At 38.2% G+C, this 24,064-nt stretch overlaps 2 protein-coding genes across 7 annotated transcripts in view; both read left to right on the plus strand.

The window, feature by feature from the left end:
- Positions 1-5,007, plus strand: part of UEVLD (UEV and lactate/malate dehyrogenase domains) — a 50,630-nt gene extending 45,623 nt beyond the window's left edge. For all 6 annotated transcript variants that reach the window (XM_077761091.1, XM_077761094.1, XM_077761093.1 and 3 more), the window contains one exon: positions 213-5,007. In XM_077761091.1, the coding sequence (XP_077617217.1) occupies positions 213-380 (168 nt within the window). In that variant the 3' untranslated portion in view covers positions 381-5,007. The remainder of the gene's footprint in view (positions 1-212) is intronic.
- Positions 5,008-5,858: 851 nt separating this feature from the next.
- The window catches only part of TSG101 (tumor susceptibility 101), a 43,969-nt gene continuing 25,763 nt past the window's right edge, over positions 5,859-24,064 (plus strand). Inside the window, exons 1-5 of the mRNA XM_077761111.1 lie at positions 5,859-5,922; positions 10,655-10,739; positions 12,685-12,750; positions 15,334-15,497; positions 20,983-21,109. Of these exons, the coding sequence (XP_077617237.1) occupies positions 5,881-5,922; positions 10,655-10,739; positions 12,685-12,750; positions 15,334-15,497; positions 20,983-21,109 (484 nt within the window). The 5' untranslated portion in view covers positions 5,859-5,880. The remainder of the gene's footprint in view (positions 5,923-10,654; positions 10,740-12,684; positions 12,751-15,333; positions 15,498-20,982; positions 21,110-24,064) is intronic.

Genomic DNA, 24,064 nt, shown 5'->3' on the forward strand with positions numbered 1-24,064 from the left:
CACTTATCTCCCCACAAAGTGGCTGTTTCTGACCTGGTTCCTCCTATCTCACACAAATTTTCTGCAACGATAATGAGTTTAGAAATTAAATAAATTTTTTTTAGAAGTTCAACTTGTACTAGAACTAGAAAAGCAAGGGAGTATCCGTATTTATGATATTAATTTTTTGCAGTGATTTACCTCTATCATAATCCCTATTTTTTTCATTTCAGGGATATTATGATATAAATAGTGAAGTGTTTTTAAGTTTGCCTTGCATCCTTGGATCCAGTGGAGTGTCTGAAGTTATCCAAAGCACAGTGAGGGAAGATACAGCAACTGAGAAACTCCAAAGCAGTGCCTCAACCATCCATGGTCTCCAACAACAGTTAAAACTTTGATCGTAAAGTGCAGAGTTACCTGAAAGGGAAGGTCATTTAATTTTGCCAACACATAAAGGGTTGCGAACTTCTGTGTCTTATTAGTTACCCTTACAATCTGCTTGGTTAAGGGAGTCGGTTTCCAGTTAGCTCTGTAATTTGAATCCTTAAGGAGTTAGATAAGGAGAATGAAAAATCTAATTTTCTTTGCCGTTCTTGAGATATCTAAATTGTTCTTTAAATCTATAGCAGATGTAGACATTCATCTACAGTATGCATCATTAAGTTTATGGATTCTCATCTAAAAGCACATTCAGCACTTTGGGACTATTTTGAAAGTAATATATTTTTAAAAGAAAATTACTCTTTATTATAGTAACCATGATAAACTTAAGGTCCAGTATTGGTTTACAGAATCTGTGCTGGGTGTACTTTCAGAAGACCCACAGCTTAAGGTATTGTTTCTTCTTTAAAATAAAATTGGTAGTAATGGGAAAGCATTTTTGTTTTCCCTCTTTAAATTAATTAGCTACCATTGGCTATCTCAGTTGGTTAAGCCTCTGACTCTTGATTTCAACTCAGGCCACGAGATCAAGCCCCACATCAGGCTCTGTGCTGATGGTGCAGAGCCTGCTTGGGATTCTCTCTCCCTCTCTCTCCCTGTCTCTCTCAACATAAATTTTATTTTATTTTATTTTATTTTTTCAAAATGAATGTATTTAACACATTTGTAGTACAGAACACCAATATAAAAATCCATTTTATGTTTATCTGCTACCAATGAAAACCTGAACATTGAAATTTGAAAAATAGCATCCAAAACCATGATATACTTAGGTAAAACTAACCAAATTTGTGCAATGAAAACTATAATACACTGCTAAAAAGGAGTCAAGGTAGACTCAAATACAGGAATATACTGAGTTCATGGATTTTTTTTTATTTTTTTTTTTACAAATAGTTTATTGTCAAATTGGTTTCCACATAACACCCAGTGCTCATCCCCACAAGTGCCCTTCTCCATGCCCATCACCCGTCACCCCCACATCCATCAGTCCTCAGTTTTTGTCAGCATTCAAGAGTCTGTCATGGTTTGCCTCTCTCCCTTTCCCTCACCATTTCCCCCCTTCTTCTCCCCCTTGTTCCTCAGTTAAGTTCCTCCTAATCCTCCTATACGTGCAAACATATGATATTTGTCCTTCTCTGCCTGACTTATTTCACTCAGCATAACACCCTCAAGGTCCATCCATGTTGCTACACATCAGCATAAATTTTAAAACCTTACAAAATTAATTAGCTACTAAAAAACAGAAAAAGAATTTTATATGCACTTTAAAATATTAAAAGGGAAGGTAAAATTTTTCATATTTGAAGAAAAAGTGTAATTTAATTTCCATTGGGACTGTCCTTTTTGAAATTTTCTATAACCTCTTCTTGGGATATATAATAAATCTCTGACATCTCAAAAACCAACTGTTCTGCTAGTATTATAGAGAAATGTGTACTTTAAAAAATTTTTTTAAATGTTTATTTACTTTTGAGAGAGAGACAGAGACCAAGCATGAGTAGGGGGGGAGGGGGGAGGAGCAGAGAGAGACAGAGACACAGAATCCAAAGCAGGCTCTGGGCTACAAGCTGTCAGCACAGAGCCTGATGTGGGGCTCGAACTCCTGAACCATGACCTGAGCTGACCTGAGCTGAAGTTGGACGTCAGACTGACTGAGCCACACAGGTGCCCCAAGAAATGTGTATTTTTAGTGCAAATAGATTATGAATTAAAGCCAAGCAATTTAAGTCTAAAATTTGAGACTTTCATAAAAACAGTCTTAAGGGGAAGGGATTGGATGGACTGGCTATTCTGAGCAAATCCTTTAACCAGCCCTGAAGAAATGATTCAGAGTACATATGCCTTGGTGATGGGTCAGTAACAGTCATTGTATATGAAAGGTTCAGGTAGTGTGATGAGCATTTTATTATTTTATTGAATACTGAAAATCCACTGAGGTTGGTTTTATCATTTTATAGAGAAGAAAATTGAGGTTTAGTGCCCAAGGTGTCCCAGCCAAGGGGTACTTCACCACATAGCCTCTACTTTTTCTAAGCACTGGAAGGAAGAAAAATCCTAACAGCCAAAATAGTTAGCACAAGACCATAAAGCTGGGGCTCTATACACTATGGAAGGATTACTTCTATTCTCATGTAGAGGCTGACTTAATTTTTATCCTAACATAGTTTTTTGAAAGATTGATTCCCTGACTCACCAGACTTGCCCTCAGCACATAGCAGAGTGGAGGATGCACTGAAATAGGTGTTCATTTAATCGTTTATATAGTATTGCCTGGAAGCCTACAATACACCAGGCACCATACTGGGCACTGCAAATGTAGTGGTGAGCACATCTGGATGAGGTACCAGCACTCATCGTCCATACAATCTAGTATAGGAGACACTGTAATCAAATCTCACAAATAAATGTACAATTGCAAGTGTAATAAGTACTGTGAAGAAATCCCTGGTGCTTTGAAATCATGCAATAGGCAAATGCAAACCTGCTCAGAGAGATAGGAGTCCAGTAGTTTATAAGGGCAGACACATCCTGGTTAGAAAGTCAAACTAATTCTGATTTAGTATAGTAATGGATGCTTATAATGATTAGCTTAAATCATAAAGTGAAATTATACCCAGTGGCCCATGTTTAAGAATGTAGAAAAGTATTTAATATGTTTGGAAACATTCCCACCAGAATTAACTAGGATATGAAACCTTGGATGTTAGAAGAGATCAGCATTAGTTCTGTGTAAGCTCACTACGTGGGTAGATTATTTTGGTGTTACTCTTAATGTATCCTCACTATCCTTTTGCACAAAATAGGGAAGTAAAACTAAAAGAACCATTTCTTGTATTTTTTAAACTAGCCTTTTCTAATATCTGTGATCTGATTAGATCTTGAACAACAACCTAACTGCAGGATACTGTGTAATAGACGAGTTACCAAGAGTTCACTATATTCATTGTAAATTCAGGTCAGTGCAGTGCAACAAATACTTACTGAGCATCTACTGTTATTCCAAATACTGCATCAGAATTTGAGTGTTCAAAGTTGAGTAATAGTCCTAGCCCTACAGAAGCTCCCCTTAGAGAAATAATTCTGTCAGTTATTTCCTTAAGTGCTGAATAGTATCATTCGTGTTGTAAGTCATATGTAAGTCAAGAAGCAGTACCACCACTACCTCACTATGATTTGGTGATAATTGCCATTCACGGTTCTGATATTAACTTCCACTTATTAATTTTTCCAAAATCATGCAGTGCCTTCTTGTTATGATTTTTAGTGGGGCTTGGATTAAAATGCCTCTTTGATTTTATAGTGCAGAGATTAATATGTTATTTTCCAATTTACTTTGCAGTTTTCCTTAAATATCAAGAACAATGAGTAAAATAAACTTTGACTTTAAAATCACCAGAAGATGCCTAATTTATTGAGTGGAAGGAAATTTATTCAGATTGAGCAGCTTCTTTTATACATTTCATACAGTACCCAGGATATTTAAGTGGCTTAAGTACAAAATTAAGAGACTAGCTTTTGTTAATTGTTTTCCAACTTTTATTTTTTTATTTTTTGGGTTTTCTTTTTTGTTTTTATTTATTTCTGAGAGAGAGACAGCATCAGCAGGGGAGGGTCAGAGAGACAGGGAGACAGAATCTGAAGCAGGCTCCAGGCTCTGAGCTAGCTGTCAGCACAGAGCCCGATGCGAGGCTCAAACCCACGAACCATGAGATCATGACCTGAGCCAAAGCTGGACGCTCAACCGACTGAGCCACCCAGGTGCCCCCGTTTTCCAACTTTTAAAAATTACTTTTCAGCAAGAAATCTTTTTAAACAATATATTACCTGCACTCTCCTGATTGATAGAGTGCAGTTGCTTTGAGGGTACTCTTGAATAATCCGTGGTTTGAAGACCACTTTGAAAACTACATTTCTTTTAAGTGACATAAACGGTACAGTGAAAGGATAGCCTGCCCTATAATTTGGTTTGACTGGTGCTGTATGCTTAACTAATACATGGTGTCCATATCCAAAAAAATAATACCTATCAGGATAGCCTGTGCGTGTGTGTTGGCAGTAGTTTAAAATGATACTTGCACATGGTTTCGGTTATGCCCTCTATGTTTTTGACCTCACTTAGACGCCAATTTAGAAGGGAATTAGGGACACCTGGGTGGCTCAGTCAGTTAAGCATCCGACATCAGCTCAGGTCATGATCCTGAGTTTCGGGAGTTCCAGCCCTCCATTGGGCTCTGTGCTGACAGCTCAGAGCCTGGAGCCTACTTCAGATTCTGTGTCTCGCTCTCTGCCCCTGCCTGGTTCACACTCTGTCTCTCTCTCAAAAATAAACATTAAAAAAATTTTTTAAGGGAATTAATACCACAGCCTGTTCCTCATTGGCACTAAGCTAAAATCGTCCAAATTATACTTCATATCATCAAACCCAAGTTTTAAAAGACTTTGAGAGAAAAAACAGGGTTGTTGGTGGGGGGGCGCAATGGGCATTAAGGAGGGCACTTGTTGGGATGAGCACTGGGTGTTATATGTAAGTGATGAATCACTAAATTCTATTCCTGAAATCAGTAATACACTCGATGTAACCTGGACTTAAATAAAAAGAAATAAATACCCTTAATGACACTGTGTGCTTATAAAACTGGTGGTGAGTGCAATAATGACTACTATAAATGACCAAGAAGAACATTTATGAGTGGTAGAAATTCAGTTAAGAGCAAGCACCTACTCTTGCTCTGTACAAGGATGAGGATCTGAAGATGAGCCTGCCCTCAAAGACTTGGGTTCTGACAGTGAACAGGCTAGTATGCAAACGTAGTGCAAGGGAGAATGCAGCCTGTATTAGATTTATGCCTAGGCACAGAGTTCTGACTTAGCGGAATGGCTTCCCGGAGAAGAAATCCCCGTCTGGATTCCTGTGAACCCGGGGTTCTGCACTTCGCCCTTGTGAATGTAGCATGAAGGCTTTTTAAGCTAACAAAACAAAAACCTGGTAATCAGAGAGACCCTGGGCATCATGTAATGCTAGCTTCTCATCTCAGAGTTGGGGGGAAACTTTAGCCCCAATTACAAGTGCACTTGCCTTCTATACTCACAAGGGCAAGTTAGTCGCACCACTTCTGACTCCCAGCGCACGTGATTATTGGTCATTAGAGCTCACTCTCAAACCTTCCTACTTCCCCTCCCTGCACCTGCTCCCTTGGTCTAAGGCAACCGTGAAACACCAGATTTCATCCCGCTCCAGGGTTAACCTCGCAACAGGTTTGTCCGATTCACTGGGACCGACCTGGCCTACAGAGTAGAGCCTACCAGGAGGCGGGTCTGAACCCATCCCACACCCAGACACACGGAAGTGACGTCAGGGAAGCGGAAGCGCTGGCCTGGTGGCCGACTTCCTGTTGTTAGAGGCGGGGGGGTGGGGGGCTGGCTGCTGGGTGTNAGAGTCGCCAGGCGGCCGCCATGGCGGTGTCAGAGAGCCAGCTCAAAAAGATGGTGTCCAAGGTGAGTCCTCAGCGCGCTGGCCACCCGGCGCGCGCCCACCACTCCCCTCGGCGCCCGGCGGGGCCTGGCGGGACTCAGCCCGGTGCGCTTCGCTGGCCCCCCGGAGGCCCAGTGACGTCCTCAGTCGCCTTTGCGGCCCTGGCCCCGAGATGCCTGTCGCCTTGTGCCGGAATCCCCGATACGTGGCCAGGGGAGGTTGGGGGGCGGCGACGGTCAACAAAGGCGCGGAGCCGAGGCCGCCTGCCACCTGCCTTCCTCTCTGCGGGTAGAGTTTGGAAGTCTGTGGGGCAGTGTAGTTTTCGTCCTAGTTTTTATAAACATAGAGAAGGGGTTGGACTTAATTCTCGGTCTGAGGCACTCCACTTCTGTCCCAGTGTAGGGATCCGCCAGTCTTCGCCCTTACGTCCCGGCCCCCGGAGATCGTGTCCTTTTCAGTTTTGTGTTTCTCACGCATCTCAGTACCCGACCCACGGAGGTCAAGAACTGCTGGTAGAATTGGTTCAATTATAAGTAAAAACGTCCAGAGAAGCCTAAATACCAGCACCTTACTACCTCGATGAAATAAATAGAATTCCATGACCGCTTCAGAGACTTTGATTTGCTCAGAATAACCGCCTTTAATTAATTATAGGTTTCTTACAACGCGAACTTACTTGCTTTGAACTTAATTTCTAATCTTCACAGTTCCAAGACCGGTGTCTTTTTTTTTTTTTATTATTCTTAAAAAGTAGATAGGCATTTTGTATTTTAAAGCCATGAATTATTTTGATAATTGCTTTAAATGTGGCACCTGATAACAGTGAACTGGCTTCTGGTGGGGAGTTTTCTTTCAGTTTACCAGTTAGGAATAAGATGTTTGTGAGGTGGTTGAGAGTTGAATCTTCTCCAGTTCGACGGGTTAGCTTTGGAGACTTTTGTCAAAGCAAGAATGGTAGGAATCGAAGTAGTTTAAGCAGTTTTCCTTATTAACAAAAACACACTGTTATGTATAAATTTATTTCTTTGAGAAGTGTACTGTTCCTCCCCAGAAATCTAGTCCCCATAGCCTTGGGTTGAAGAGCAAATAACCTGTAAAGAGAAAGTTTTGGCTTTCAAAATAAAGCTTCTCTTGGTTGTCTACTTAATCTTCTAGGCCTCTTGATTTTCTTTCGATACTTATCCTTAATTGTAGAGGAAGTTTGGAGGAACCCTAGTAGATTATGGCCCAGGTTTTGTTGAAACATTTATATATCACTTTTAAAAAAATACATTGTTTTACATACGATGTAATTGAAAAGTATCTATTCCATGCCATTTTTGATGTTTAAATCGATAGCATAGTCATTAAAGTCCTTTATATTCCTTAGCCTGTATCTAGAAGTATTTCTATATAAGGACAAAAATATTCAAATAATGGTTTTGGATTTTAAAAACCATGATTAATTAAGTTTCCTAAACTTCCTGCTCAGGGACCTGCCTTCAAAGACAGAGGCAGAACATCGTTAGAAGATATTTTGAATCTCCACCTGCCTCCCCCTCTGTCCTTCTACTTTTTACCCTAAGAACAAAAAAGGACAGAGAAGAGGTGGGAGAGGACAGTTCTTTTGGTTTTTGGCCCAGTATCTGAAACACTGAGTCTCCCGCAAGTGGTGATGTCAGTTCTGAGTGTCAGTTTTTCTATCCAGCCTATGAATAGAGAAGTAGGAATAGTAAGTAGGATAATAAAAGTAGGGGCACTTGAGTGGGCACCTGGGTAGCTCAAGTCAGTTAAGGGTCTGACTTCAGCTCAGGTCATTTCATGGTTTGGGAGTTCAGAGCCCCGCATCAGGCTCTGCTGACAGCATGGACCCTGCTTCGGATCCTCTGTCTCCCTCTCCCTGCCACTCCCCTGCTCACGCTGTCTCTCTCTCTCTCAAAAATAAACAAACATTTAAAAAGCTAATCATAAATGATTACATATTATATGATTCCATTTATATGAAATGTCCAGAATAGGCAAATTGATAGAAACAAAATAGCAATTGTCTAAGGTGAATGGGGTGGAGGGTAGTTATGAGGGAATGATTGCTAAAGGTACAGAAAAAATTTTAATGTTTATTTTTGAGAGAGAGTGAGTGAGCACGAGTGGGGGGCGGGGGGGGCCGCAGAGAGAGACAGGATTCCGAAGTGTCGCCAGCAGCAGAGAGCCAGAGCTGGATGCAGAGAGCCAGATGCAGGGCTGAACTCAGAAACTCTGAGCTGAAATCAGAAGTTGGACTCTTAAGCGACTGAGCCACCACATGCCCCAGGGTACAAATTTCTTTTGGGGGTGATGAAAATATTCTAAAATTGTAGTTGCACGGCTTAGTACTGAAAACCATTGAACTTTGTGTAGTTCACTTTAAATGTGTGAATTATAGGGTATATAAATTACTAATTATCTCAGTAAAGCTATTATCAAAAGAGGGATGGGAGAGCAAATCTATAAAGACACCTAAAAGACAGTTTAAACAAATAGCAATGTATGGACTTTATTTGGATCTCTATTCAAACAAAATATGACATAGAACCACATCTTTGATAATATTAAGGAAATGGATTATTTTAGTATAATAGTATTGTTGTATTGTGTATATCAGTAGTGTACACAACTGTTTATTGGTGATAGGATATGATGTTACAGTTTGCTGCAGGATAATAACGGAGAAGGAAAAGGTGAACGAGCTTATAGATTAAGATTTGTTGTGAGTTCGCCAGAGTGGCTAAAATGAGCAAATTGGAGAACTCTAGATGCTGGCGAGGATGTGGAGAAACGGGCACCCTCCTACACTGTTGGTGGGAATGTAAACTGGTACAGCCCCTCTGGAAAACAGTGTGGAGGTTCCTCAGGAAACTAACAATAGAACTCCCCTATGACCCAGCAATAGCACTGCTAGGAATTTACCCAAGGGATACAGAAATGCTGATGCATAGGAGCACATGTACCCCAATGTTCATAGCAGCACTCTCCACAATAGCTAAAACATGGAAAGAGCCTAAGTGTCCATCAACAGATGAATGGATCAAGAAGATGTGGTTTATCTATACCAAGGAATACTACATGGCAATGAGAAACAATGAAATCTGGCCATGTGTAGCAACATGGATGGACCTTGAGGGTGTTATGCTGAGCGAAATAAGTCAGGCAGAGAAGGACAAATATCATATGTTTGCACGTATAGGAGGATTAGGAGGAACTTGACGGAGGAACAAGGGGGAGAAGAAGGGGAGAAATGGTGGGGGAAAGGGAGAGAGGCAAACCATGAAAGACTCTTGAATGCTGAGAACAAACTGAGAGCTGATGGGTGTGGGGAGGGAGGGGGAGATGGGCATGGAGGAGGGCACTTGTGGGGATGAGCACTGGGTGTTATATGGAAACCAACTTGACAATAAACTATTTGTAAAAAAAAAAAAAAAAGATTGGTTGTGAGTTGATTATCGTTAAAGCTGGGTGTACAATATAGAGCGCTCATTGTACTATTCTGCCTGCGTTTGGATATGTTTGAAATGTTCCATAATAAAAAGTTCTAAAAAGAATAAGGAAAGAGCAATCACAGGCAGCAAATGTAGGGAGCTCCTTGCAAGAGTTGCTATAAAGGAGAACCGTGTGAAGTGTGGTTGTAGCTGCTGGGAAAGGGGGGTGCGGTCAGGAGTGTGTTTGTCCAAATAAGATAGCCAAAATGAGAACAGGTGTGTGTGCTAATGGTACTGATCCCATAGCATGGAAAAGGCAGTACTTCCGGACAATAGAAGGTGAGAAATGCTGAAGAGATGCCTTTCAGTAGACCTTCTGGATTTATTCCCTAATTTTTCTTGTGTTTTCTCCCTTATTGTCTGTCTACACCATGTCTTTGTGCACTAGTCTCTGTGAGATTTCTTTGACCATATGTTCTCATCCTCCTACTGAATGCTTTCTTTCCCAACTATCACATTTTTTGTGTCCAAGAGTCCTTTCTTCTTTGGGTGTTCTTATTTCATGAATACAACAACATCATTTCTTCTTTGAAGATATTAATGCTAATTCTTTTTGAAGTTTTCTCCTGCTCCTTGCATTTTTTCTGTTACTTCTTAATTCCTTCTTTTCTGTTTGTTTTGGTCTCTGTCCTGTTTCTTGGAGTCTTTGTTTTCGGAGTAACTGATTGCTTCTTTTTAAGAGAAAAGTACTAAAAACTAATTGAAAGCTATGTGTTCATGGATGAAACTCATTAGTTGGTGAGATTTGATAAATTGTAATAAGATGGAGGGCCTGGTCTAATCCATCAAGAATGTGTAAACCAGGTTCCTCGTTTCCCTGGAGTGGAGTAGTACAAGGTGGGGGTGTGAAAATACAGTACAATAAATGAAAAATTGCAGAATAATTAGTATTGACAGTAAATGCTGGAGTTTGGAGGTAAGGGAGAGATCGTTGTGTGCTAAAAGGACATTGGGAAAAGGAGTCATTAAGAAGGGGGAGAGAGATGAAAGCTAGATTTGTAAAAGATTAAGATTTGATTTGGTGGAGGGTCTTCCCAGTTAGAAAGAAGAGCTAAAATAGAGGTGAGTAAAGGGTTTGAGTAGGTTGCTAGAGTGAAAGCTATCAAGGTTCTTTTAGGCTTTAATTAATGTTAATGACTAGCGAGAACCGATCCTTTTAAGAAGAGTGCTATTAAGAAAATGGAATTTTAAGAAAATTAACCTAGCTGTAAACTATGTGCATTGGTTTTAAACTAAATTCCTGTGTGATTTTGCTTTTCAGTACAAATACAGAGACCTAACTGTACGTGAAACTGTCAATGTTATTACTTTATACAAAGATCTCAAACCTGTGTTGGATTCATATGGTGAGTTTATATAATAAAAATATCAGTTGCTGGACTTTGAGTTTACTCTTTTCTTTAGTAATTATCAGGTTTCCCATTTTCCTCTTAAGTTTGTTTCCCATTATCCTCTTAAGTTTGTTGGTTTTTCCTTTGTAGGACTGAACCTCCGCCTAATGTTAGGGGGATAAGAAATGACATCTAGTAATAACTTACATGTTTAGCTATTTTAAGTTTTAGAAAAATACTCTAACAGAACTATGCAAATAAGACCTAGAGGGGATCTCAAAAACAGTTTAGTTTACTATTTCCCCAAATTGTATCCATAGTTATGAAGAATGTTTCTTGTGGGGATGGGGGGAGAAGTTTGAGCAATTATAAATTAAAATTAAATGGGTTTCTTTGCAGCAGGATTTCTCAGAGCCTATACTCATCAGGAGAGGAGAGAGGAGAGTCTACTGTGTACAGTATATCCTAAAGCTGATAACTGTGGAACTTTATTTTTTTTTCTCCCGAGAGCATGTCTTTATATTATTAGGAACACATTTTGTAAAACAATATTGTGGAATATCTCTTTCATTTTATAGATGAAGAAAACATTTTTTACAATATAGTCCTTAATTCTATAGGTAGGTAGGTGACAGTGTGTGTCCACTTTCTATTGAAATGAAAAAAAATTGAGAGTTAAGTAAGAAATGACAATACCTAGAGTTGTTCTTTCAAAAAAGAAAAAAAAGTCTGTGTCTTCACCAATCCTACTGTCATCTCTCCAACTCTGGGTCCGTGTAAACCCCAAATGTGCCAGGGCCAAGGGCATACCCATGCTGCCTCCTGTCCATCACGAGGCTCTTGGCTCTAGGGCTAAGAGCTGACTTTTGTAGGTGAGACTTTCACTCTAAACTCCACTCCAAGGGCTTTGAAAACATTAGGAGTCTGGTGACCAGAGGTGAGAGTTAACAGAGGGGCAGTCTATCCTGAATTTTCTGAACAGCAAAGACATGAACAGGAACTCCTCTCCCAAACCTAGGGCATGATTCTACTTCCTGTCCACATACTGTACTGTTGTACTTAGATCTGGGAAAAGCCTCCTATGACCAAAACTGAGTTAATTTAAAAATGGCTTCCATAAGGGAAAAAAGTAACCAAGCCCAGAACTTTAAATGTGTTTACCTAAACTGACAGAGACTCCAACATTAAGTTTATATGGCTGGACCAAGTCTCAACTATTATTCTCACCATGTTTTTTTAGAGTAGTTAAAGCCCTGAATTTTAAATAAGGTGGTTTTTAAAATGTACAAAATCAGAATAAATTATAGCACAGACTGTAATTGCCAGTAGTTAGTAAAAGAACTGAGATCAGCAGTGCAGTTCTATGCATTACAGCTTTTTCCCTGTGTGATAACGGTGTTAATTTCAAATCATTATTACAAATAATAGCAGTCCATATAGTATAAATTATGTGCCCTAATGATAATCAATTACAGCTAGAAACAAATGATATGAGAAGTGTTAGTATCAAAAGATGACTATATTTGACTGAAAACTTTTTTTCTTTTTAATACTGTGTTTTGATACTACATTGGGATTGAGGGTGACATTGAGTAGGGATAAACATCTGAGCAATCTAAAATTTAATGATATTAGATTAACATTTAGTATGGTATCAGTTTGATAATGGTTTTTAAGTAACTTTATAATCATATTAGTTGGGGACCCGGAGGTTATGTTCACTGGGACTGGAGCACTCACATTCATTTTTCCAAGTAATTCAAAGGATCTTTTCTTTACTCATTTAAAAACTGATCCCACTGAGTGAATCAACAAAGGACATTTTGTTATTGGACAAAATGATCAATACTTTAACAAGTTAGCTCTTTCAAGGGTAATCAGGAGTTTTAAGCAGTGTTTCTGAAAGAATAACTTATCTGGGAGTGTCAGGAATGATTGAATCATTATTCTTTCCTTTCAGTTTTTAATGATGGCAGTTCCAGGGAACTGATGAACCTCACTGGAACAATTCCTGTGCCTTATAAAGGTAAACATCTTAAGCAATTTATGTTTCCAGTACAGGTGCATTGCGATTCACTTAGTAGGTTGCCAAAGAGTTACTAGTCAATTAAACCTAACGTAAATTAAACCTACTTTCTCATGACTTTCATGATGATATAGATATTTTTAACTCTTATTCTAACTGAACTTCATTTGGCAGCAGCACCTAATATTTTCACCTTTCCCCACCTTCTTTACAAAGATGTATCAACAAATAAGTGCCTCAGTGCACCAGAAGAGTTTGATGTTTCATAGATTTAGAGAATCTTATAACTAGATTTTTTTTGTAATAAAGATTTTATTCTCTTTTTTATTTAATGTTTATTTATTTTTGAGAGAGCGACACAGAATCCGAAGCAGGCTCCACAGAACCTGTCAGCACAGAGCCCAATGTGGGGCTCAAACCCACGAACCGTGAGATCATGACCTGAGCTGAAGTTGGATGCTTAACCAACTGAGCCACCCAGGCGCCCCAAAGATTTTATTCTTAAGTAGCCTCTACACCCAATGTAGGGGCCTGAATTCACAACCCCTGAGATTAAGAGTCACATGCTCTACCAACCGAGCCAACCAGGAGCCCCTAGAAAGGGATTTTAGGTCCCTTGTAGTTCAGCCTCCCATAACATCCAGGCTTCCCACTGTGGGAAGCTATATAGTATAGTGGCTAAGGTAGAGACTTTAAAGTCAGGGCAGAGTAAGGTTTCAGTTCTCTCTCTGTAATACTGTCATTTTTGTGACATGACAGTGGATATCATAACAATTGGATAATAGAACTGACTCAAAAAAGAATTCATTGTGATAATGTGAAGATTTAGCACAGAGCCTGGTATGTAATAAACAGATATCAAAAGTAGCTGTTATTTGTGGTTATAATGTTGGTGATAATACTGATGATGGTTAATGAAGTCTCTCTTAGCCAGTGTCTCCTGGAATTGTACAGTGATAAGGGAGCATTCAGTTTCATAAACAACTCTTCTGATTTTGGACAGTTCTGTGTCTTAATTATTCCTCGTGACTACCTAAGACCTGTATCTCTGTAATACATCCATTGATTTTACATAGTACCTGCTGTGCGTGAGGCATATGGGGTTGGGGCTATGGATACAAAGGTGAATAAAGGATGTATCTTCTCTGGAAGAACTTACACAAGTAGGAGAAACAGAGGGAATAGTTATTTGCAGTGTCCTGTAACTGCTGTTTAAGGATAAAATGTAGAGGTGCAATGAGATTACAGAGGAGAATAAGACCATGTGGGAAGATCATGGAGGAAATAAAATTTGAATTTGGTATAAAGGATGAGTCAACCATTTGTATCAGAATGGATGTTCCAGGCAAAGAGAGAAAACACTTGAACATCAGCATTGTATATAGCAGCTATGATGAATTTAGGAAGGACTGAGAAAAATTCAAGATTATTGACTTTGCCTTTGCCCTCAGGAAATAAACTCGGGTGGTAGAAATAGTTACATGGTGGGGAGAAGGAGGCAGGAAACTATGGTATAATTAAAAATATTTAATATATTTCATATATATGTGAATACATATATGAATATGAATGTATAATATATAAATATATATTAAAACATATATGAAAAATATATATTACCTAAACTATTTTTTCTCTTCCCTCACTATTGTTCATATGGCATAGTTCCTAAAACTAAGTAATTCTGTAGGATTCTTTATCTTCACAAAACAAAGAATTCTGGGTGATTGAAATAAACTTATGTTTTATATGTAGGATATAGTCTATTGGAGTTTTTTTTTCTGTTGTAGTTTTGAGTAAATATAAATCCAAAGTCCCACAGCTGTTTGATTTCTTTTAAGTGCAATTTATTTGTATATATTCATATGAAGTGAAACTGTTTCCAAAAGGGAAAAATGCATCTGAATTATGTTAGGTGATTCAGATGATTACTGGGACATTGGGTTTTGAGCTTAGTAAGAAAAGGAGATGGCTTATGTTCAGTATGTTAACTGCTGATCCTTTGAAACACTGTTCACTTTGACTACATTGAGTCTAATTCCTCGACTGAGAGAGATTTGTTACCTAAAGCAAAAAACAGAGATGGCATTGATGCTGAGTAACTACTGCTGAAAATATATGAAACGGTCAAGCTGTGGCCACCAATCAACATCTGTTTGGCAGGTGGTTTGGGTCTTACAGTCTGGCTTTTGGCAAGGGAATCTCAAGTGTAGCTTATTATATCACTTTCTGATAGGACACCATAATCCATGGTCTTCCTTTTATATCCCTTCCCAGTGAACCTTATGAACTGAAATGACAAGACTCAAGTTGCAAAGTTATCCGTAAGATAACTTGCAAAGAATGTTTTTATAGCAGCAAGCAGACAGTGGCAGAGTGGTGATCAATTAGCTCCTTAATCCTGCTGATGTATTTTACAAACTGAAAATTTGAGAAACATCTTAAACACAGCTTTGAAACATAAAATATTTGTTGTGATTTTCTTTCTAAGTGTTGCTTAGTTCTAGCTCTCTCTTGCTTACCTACTAAGCCATTATTAAAAAATAATAAAAATAGAGTAACAAGTTTCTCTTTCTCTTTCAGGTAATATATATAATATTCCAATATGCCTGTGGCTGCTGGACACATACCCATATAATCCCCCTATCTGTTTTGTTAAGCCTACTAGTTCAATGACTATTAAAACAGGAAAGCATGTTGATGCAAATGGGAAGATATATCTTCCGTATCTACATGAATGGAAACACGTAAGTATTAACAGTCTTCTGTGAATTGATTGCATTTTATATATTTTTGCTCCCTAGCATCTACTTTCTGTTAACACTCAAAGAGGATTCCCAGAAGGAGAGAGACATTCACATGAGATACTAATCATTGAGCTGGATAATTGGAAAAGGTTCTCCGAAAGCAATATATTTGTATAGAGCTTGGTACTTTACAGAATACACATAGTCACTATTTTATTTGCTTGAGTTGAACCTTTAAGAATAGATGGGATTCACATAATGGGAAATGCATTTTAAAAAGTAGTGTAGGTGAACGGTGTCAGGAATGCCAAGTGGCACTGGAGGAACACACTCCAAAAGCCTCGATTCAGCTCTGTCCTGACTATATTAAGGTGATTGTCATAGTATGCACCTGTCATAAGATGGGGTAAACCCTTCCTAGAGGAAGGCAGTGTATGGAGCCTCGGTAATTTTTCAGTGTCCAGCATACAGTTTAAAATTATCAAGCACTTCAAGACAGAAGACAAAGAGGGGAAATGAGACAGTAGAAACTGGACACCACAACCCCCAGGTAATCTAGTTATCAGACACAGACTCAAAAACGATTGTGATTAATATGTTCAGGTGGAGAATTATATTAAAAAGGAACCAAGTGGAAATCTTAGACCTGGAAAACAGAGTAATACAAATTAAGAACTCGACACACAGGTTTAGTAGTAGATTAGACTCAAAATAGAGAACTAATGAACTGGTAAATGAATGCTTTATATTTTTCAATGCTAGTGACTTATGAATAAGCCTTAGAAAAGATGTATAGGTCCATTATGGAAAAAAATTTTAATTTTATTGGAAGACTTTAAGAGAGAGCCTTATTCATGGTTCTTTACACATTGGTCTTTGTCCTAACAGGTTTTGTTTCTTTATATATTTGTTTGTCACTTTTGTAAACTTGATAAGCTGAATCTAAAATTTATATGGAAATGCAAAAGATCGAGCATAGGTAAGGCACTCTTCAAGAAGAGGAAGGTAAAAGGGACTTGCCTTACAGATGTCAAAATGTATTATAAAGCTGGTAGTTAAGATAGTATGGAATTGTCACAGAAATAGATAGATAGAACTTAATAAAGTACCCAGAAAAAGATCCACTGTGTGTAAACACTTGATATATGACAGTGGTATTACAGCAGAGAAGGATACAGGAGAGAAGACAAACTTTTCACTAATGGAGCTGGGGCAGGTGGGTTCCTATTTATAGAATACAAAAAATTTCAGGTAGATCGTGAAAGGCAAAAGGAAAAAAATATATAGAAGATTACCTTCATGAACTTGCAGTAAGTTAGTTCTGTTTTTTTTTTTTTAAGTTTATTTATTTATTTTGAGAGAGGGAGAAAGAGAATCCGTGCTCAGCATGGAGCCTGACGCAGGGCTTCATCCCATAACCATGAGATCATGACCCGAACTGAAGTCAAGAGTCAGTTGCTTAACCAACTGAGCCACCTAGGTGCTCCTGTTTTTGTTTTTAACAAGACACAAAGCATATACTATAAAGGAAAAAATAATTTTTACTTTAAATGTATACAGATTGAGAACTTCTATTTATTAAAGACACATTGAAAAGTATGAAAAAACTAACCACAAACTGGAAGAATATATCTGAGATACTTAATACCCTCAGAATAATGTCCAGACTGTAAAAGTACCTTGGGAATCATAAAAGAAAGAAACCCAGTAGAAAAATAGATAAAACTCTTTTTTTTTTAAGATTTAATATTTTTTAAGTTTATTTTGAGAGAGAGAGAGGAAGAAAGAATTCTAAGCAAGCTTGGTGCTGTCAGCTTAGAGCCAGACGCTGGGTTCAGTCTCACAAACTGTGAAACCATGACCTGAGTGGAAATCAAGAGTCGGAAATTTAACCAACTGAGCCACCCAGGGACCCTCAGATAAAACTGTTGAATAAGTACTTCACAAAAGAGAAATCTTCATTGCCAGTAAACATGGAAAGATGTTCAACCCTGCTAGTAGTGAGGGAAATGTAAATTAAAATCACAATGAGATAACACTACATACCCATCAAATCTGTACTACCAATTGACAGTGCTAAAGGTTATTGAAAATGTGGAGAAAGAGAATACTTCGATACCACCAGTGGGAGGTAAAATTGACACAGCTACTTTGGAAACCAGTTTGGCATTACCTAGTAAAGTTGTGAGCACACACCCTGTGACCTAGCAGTTGCACACCTAGGTATGTGCCTCAGCACTGTTGCCATCATAGGTTGGGTAATTCTTTATTGTGGGAGAGCTAACCTGTCCGTTGTAGAATGCAGGGTCTCTGGCCTTTACCCACAAGATGCCAATAGCATAATGCCTAGTCGTGACAATGAAAAATGTCTCTTGGCATTTCTGAAGATCCCCTGGGAGGCAAATCTGTGACCCCCAGTTGAGGATCACTGTACAAGAGTCACCCTGCACGTACATACTAGGAAATACAGCAGGAATTGCTGTAGCCTACATTCCCCAAGATCAGATACAACTCTGCTGGCTATTAAGAACAGGAAAAGGAATAAAGAAATTGTAGTATATTTACTACTGTATACACCAATGAAATTGAGTTAAATATAGCTATAATCTTTAACAGGAACGTATTTTACAAACATGACTAAACAAAAACAATAAATCTCAATAGAATACACAGCTTTTGGTTAAATTTATATGAAGTTCAAAAACAGGCCAATTTAAACTTTAGGAAATCATTCATAATGTAGTACATTTAAAGCAAAAGGAATGATTATCCACTAAATCAGAGAAGTGGATTACCTCTTGAGTAGACAGAGGGGATGCAGTTTGGAGCTCCTAAATTACTGTCAGTCTTCTAGTTCTTAACTCAGATAATGGCTCTCAGTCATTTTCTTTATTATTACTCTTTAAAGCTACATATGTCATACATTCTGTATGTATGACAGATTTCGCAGATCTCACAGAACAGACAAAATGATGACTGACTTCAGTATGGTATTGGGGGCTATACCATGAAGTATCCTGATTGTTAGCTAAGGACTTTGTTCTTCAGTAGACAGTTGGGAGTTATTTTTTAGACTTTTGTACAAGAGTAGTGTATTAAAAGCAATTATTAGGTATAATGTCAGAAGTGTACTAGATGAATACATTGATTAGTTCTCTAATAATCACTAGCTGCTTTAAAATGTAAACCCCAAAATGCTAAGAGGCTTAATACTGTAGAAGACTCTTGCCCACATGATAGTTCATTGGGAGTGTTCCTCATGGCAAGCAGCTTTACCTGGTGCTGGGGACCAGGGCTCTTCCCAGTTTGTGGTGCTGCCATCTTCACGGATGTAGAAGTCCTCTGCTTTGAGGAAGACAGGCATCAAGAGAGTGATAAAGGAGCAATCCTTCTTATCTATCTTGGCTTAGAAGTTAAGTCACTTCTGCTTATGGCCCATTGGTAAAAACTAGTTGCAAGAAGGGCTGGAGTATGTAGTCCCTGCCCAAACAGGTGATTCTCAGCAACAGCTAGCTCTCTATTATGGAAGGGGGAGCTTGAACTTTCATAGAAAACTCTCAGTGCTCAGTAAGTTAAACTAGAGGCCCTTAGGAGGCTGCTGCAATAATTTAGCATGACAGAACATAAAGTGGGGCTGCTTGTCATTTAGCTTGATCTTACTATTGAAATTGCTTATTGATCCTAATCCTGACTATGTATCCTTATCCTGTACTACCTAGAATGTAAAATCTGACCATTTTATTGGTTGCTGGAAAAACAAGTCAAAAGGGGTTTCTAGAAGAGAGGAATTTTACATGCAGGGTTTTCGGTGGGAAAGCAATTTTATAAAGGTATTGTCTGTTTCAGTTGGTCCTTAGGCTGCAGTATTCCTACTTTTTTCATATCCTGTATCATTCTGAATTAGTTGGAATTCATGACCCATTGCTTTACAGTATTCCAGGAAGTAGTTATTATAGATTAGATTAATTTTTCTTCAAAGAATTTTGTGTGAGATAAATGGTATGATAAAGAATTAAAATAAAACTTGGTCTGACTGACTAAACTAGTCATGGACATACATGAATGAAATACTGATGCATACTACACCCTGGATGAACTTTGAAAACCTTACACTAAGTGAAAGATACCAGATATAAATGGTCACATACTGTATGATTCCATTTATATGAAATGTCCAGAATAGGTAAATCTATTGACAGAAAATAGATTAATGGTTGCCAAGGGCTATAGATGGGGGTTTGGGGGGATGGGAAGTGACTACTAATGGGTATGGATTTCTTTTGGGGTTGATGAAAATCTTCTGGAATTAGATAGTGTTGATGGAAAAAAAACAACTGACCTCTTGTACACTTTAGAAGGTAAATTTTATGGTATGTGAATTATATCTCAATTTTTAAAACGTATGAAATTATGATTTAGGCTGGGAGTTTTGTGGAACCAAATAATTAACAGGAGAAAAAAGTGTGTCACCAGTAGCCACACTGCCCCAGCCAGGTACCATCTCTAGCCACGCCCTACCTGGGCTACAGATACTGTACATGAGACCCCCAGTCTCAGCTTTTAAATTCATAAACAAAGGGTACGGGAATAGTGGGAGTTGGCAAGTTTTCACAGAAGCTTTCTGAAGTGTTACTGTCATTGTCTGTAAGATGGTGGAAATTAAACCCAAGAGATGAGTTTGGTGCTTTGGAAAGTTTAACATTGTTAGTGAACACTTCTATTAGGAGAAGAGAAGGTGTGAAGATGACCGGTAGCTAATCTAGATGATTGAGTAATCCTTCAGAACCTGATGAACTCATGAATGAAGTATATGAGATGAGGTGTGCACAAAATATATTAAGGGGTAAAAATGGAACCATCACATAAGCTGCCTTGAACGACTTTGCCTAGTATAGTTTGTCTTCTAGTAGTGGTAGATTCTTGAGGGAAAAGTATAGCAACCTTTTGGAAGAACAATCACTATTGGAAGGAAAGATTCTATAACAATTTGTATCTTTTGTACAATGATCTATTTTAAGGCAGAGCATACCTATAATTTTAGAAGTCATAATACTATCTAAGAAAAATTAGTCTCAGAACATGTTTCCAAGGTAGCATTGTTATCTTTTAAAGGCCTTAAGTAATATTTGTGACTACTGTTTACATTCATCCTGAATTTGTACCAGAAAGCTTAATTTGTCCATAGGAAGTACGTAATAAGTTTTATAGTTAGTTGTACAGAGTCAAATGAAGAACAGTACTACCTGAATTTTGCATTATACTGCTTTGGCTAGTGTCATTTTTATATGCATGAAGCAACAGCTTTGCTACACATAAGTGATAAGTGAAAATCACGTAGCTATATTAAATTAATTCAGTAGAATTCTTATGTTTGGGATCCTACAAAAAAGTTATCAAGCTCAGTTGAAAACCAGTAAGAAATGGCCATAGTTTTTTGCCAAAAAGCAAGTCTTGTAGCTGACTTAAATTTGTTTTCTGTTTTTAGCCACAGTCAGACTTGTTGGGGCTTATTCAGGTCATGATTGTGGTGTTTGGAGATGAACCTCCAGTCTTCTCTCGCCCTACTATTTCAGCATCTTATCCATCATACCAGGCAACAGGGCCACCAAATAGTAAGTAGAATTAAGATTTGATTTTTAAATTCATACAAACAAAACAGAAAACCTTGTAAAAAAATTTTTTTTAATGACTTCACTTTTTAGCCTACCCATTTAGTGGACCTTTTGGAGGTATTCTGAGGCCGCACATCTGCATGTACAGATTGCCACCAAAGACTGGCATTTGGGCTTTCGTTTGTGGGTAGAAATCTAACTATGGGTGTGCTGGATTCCAGAATGGTGGAGAAAGAATGCTGGAATAGAGCTAGAATTGTTAATTATGCATGCCATGGAATAGCCTTATATGATCAGTTTGTAAGATATAACTCAAAAGGTAGTCTGATCTTTTCTTTGCAACTGTAAGATCAGTGTTGTAGATAAGAATCAACTACAGAATTAACTAAATGATTCACATTTTGCTATTCTGGTTGTGACACAAGGGGACAACTAGCTCTCGGCCTTCTTCTCTTTAGTACAGCCAATTCTTAATTTTACCTGGTGTGGAGAGGGGTGGAGCATGAAGTCAGTACTCTCCCCTAGTTGGTGGACTATATCTCTATTACTTCTTTTTTTTTTTAAGTAATTCTCATTAATACTTTCAAATCACCCTAGAATTATTGAGAGTTGGTTGTACTTATTTGTTTTGACTTTTGAGTATTGGTTCCATTGTGTTTTGAGCTGTGATTTTTTTTAAAACAAATTTTATGATTAAATTAAACAAACTTAAGTTAGATTATGTGAGCTTTCATTTTTCTCATACTGGGTATTATCCTCTTTCTTTTTAGTCCATTTTGTATTGAGGACCATCTTTACTCACTAGCTGCTTAATGAGAATCTAACAAAGAATTTCTGAACCCATTTCCTTTTCCTTCCCTGCCTTCACAGAATAAGTTTGGTTTTATTATTTTAATAGTTTATTGTCAAGTTTGTTTCCATATAACACCCAGTGCTCATCCCCACAAGTGGCCTCCCCCATGCCCATCACTTCCCTTCCCTTCCCCTCCCCACCACCCCCATCAGCCCTCAGTTTGTTCTCAGCATTCAAGAGTCTCTCATGGAACAAACTGAGGACTGATGGGGGTGGTGAGGAGGGGAAGGGGGGTGATGGGCATGGGGAAGGGCACTTGTGGGGATGAGCACTGGGTGTTATATGGAAACAAACTTGACAATAAACTATTAAAAAAAAAGTCTCTCTCATGGTTTGCCTCCCTCCCTCTCCCCAACTATTTTTCCCCTTCTCTCACATGGTCCTCCATTAGCTTCCTCCTAATCCACCTATACGTGCAAACATACAGTATCTGTCCTTCTCTGCCTGACTTATTTTGGTCAGCATAACACCCTCAAGTTCCATCTACGTTGCTACAAGTGGCCAGATTTCATTCTTTATCACTGCCATGTAGTATTCCATTTTATAGATATACCACATCTTCTTGATCCATTCATCAGTTGATGGACACTTAGGTTCTTTCCATGATTTGGCTATTGTTGAGAGTGCTGCTATGAACATTGGGGTACACGTGCCCCTATGCATCAGCACTCCTGTATCCTTTGGGTAAATTCCTAGCAGTGCTACTGCTGGGTCACAGGGGAGTTCTATTGTTAATCTTTTGAGGAACCTCCACACTGTTTTCCAGAGAGGTTGCACCAGCTTACATTCCCACCAACAGTATAGGAGGGTGCCCGTTTCTCCACATCCTCGCCAGCATCTAGAGTCTCCTGATTTGTTCATTTTAGCCACTCTGACCGGCATGAGGTGGTATCAGTGTGGTTTTGATTTGTATTTCCCTGATGAGGAGGGATGCTGAGCATCGTTTCATGTGTCTGTTGGCCATCTGGATGTCCTTTTTGGAGAAGTGTCTGTTCATGTCTTCTGCCCATTTCTTCACTGGATTATTTGTTTTTCAGGTGTGGAGTTTGATGAGTTCCTTATAGATTTTGGATACTAGCCCTTTGTTAGATATTAGTAGTTCTTTTACCAGAAGTTGTAGTGGTTCTTCTGGACCAGAAACTTGTTTTCATCTTAATAAATTCAGTTGACTCTGGTACCTGAGATTAGACAGTCTTGGTCATTTAAGTTTAAAATAGCAAATACTTCCTAGTTTGTCATTCATATATATTTGCTTGAATAACATAGCTAGTGACCACTTAAGATAACCTTTTCAGAAGTTTGGGCAGTTTTCTAATTTCCTAAATTTCTTCCAGTTTTATTAATATTGACATTGGAAGTACAGCATTCCAGACAGAGACCACAGTAAAGGGATTATTATTGCAGTTCAGTTTTGCACACACTGTGTCACATTTAAAATCTAGAGCTGATTTAAGTAAATTACTACAAGAGATCAATTTATTGTCCATTGATTCCAGTTTTAATACTTTTTATACATTTAAATAATATCAATTATTATTAGCTATGACTGTAAAGACATGAAGGTCTAAATTCCATTCCCCCACACACACCAAAGAATAGCCCAGAAATTTGGATATATACTTATATAAATATTATCTTCTAGTTAGAAATTGTATACTTTTATTATCATTACTCAAAACATTTTTGATCTCCTGTTTTAGGATGATTTTGAGCTAGGTATGAGTCATATTAAAACATGTTATGGCCAAACCTCGTTTTTTGGACAACTAACAGTAACAGCATTTATGGACTTGTTAACTCTAACTAAGTAGTCTTAATTATACAGCTAAGCACTTTATATTCATTCTTCTTTAATCCCTGTAATAACCCCGTATGTTACATGTATTTGTATCACATTTTATTCTGGCTGTGAAATTACTTTACCTCATTATCTTCTTCCTTGACAGTCTTGGATTCAAATAACATTTGTTGTTTCCAAGAACCAAAATTTGAAGGCTTTGGTGGAATTAGTTGCTTTTCAGAAACTTAGAAAAGGAAAATTGCTTATGATTATGAGAAAATTGCTTTTAACCATGAGGTGGTGGTTTATGTGTACAAGAGAG

The sequence above is a fragment of the Crocuta crocuta genome, unplaced genomic scaffold, assembly GCF_008692635.1.
Source record: "Crocuta crocuta isolate KB4526 unplaced genomic scaffold, BGI_CrCroc_1.0 scaffold233, whole genome shotgun sequence".
Lineage (NCBI taxonomy): Eukaryota > Metazoa > Chordata > Mammalia > Carnivora > Hyaenidae > Crocuta > Crocuta crocuta.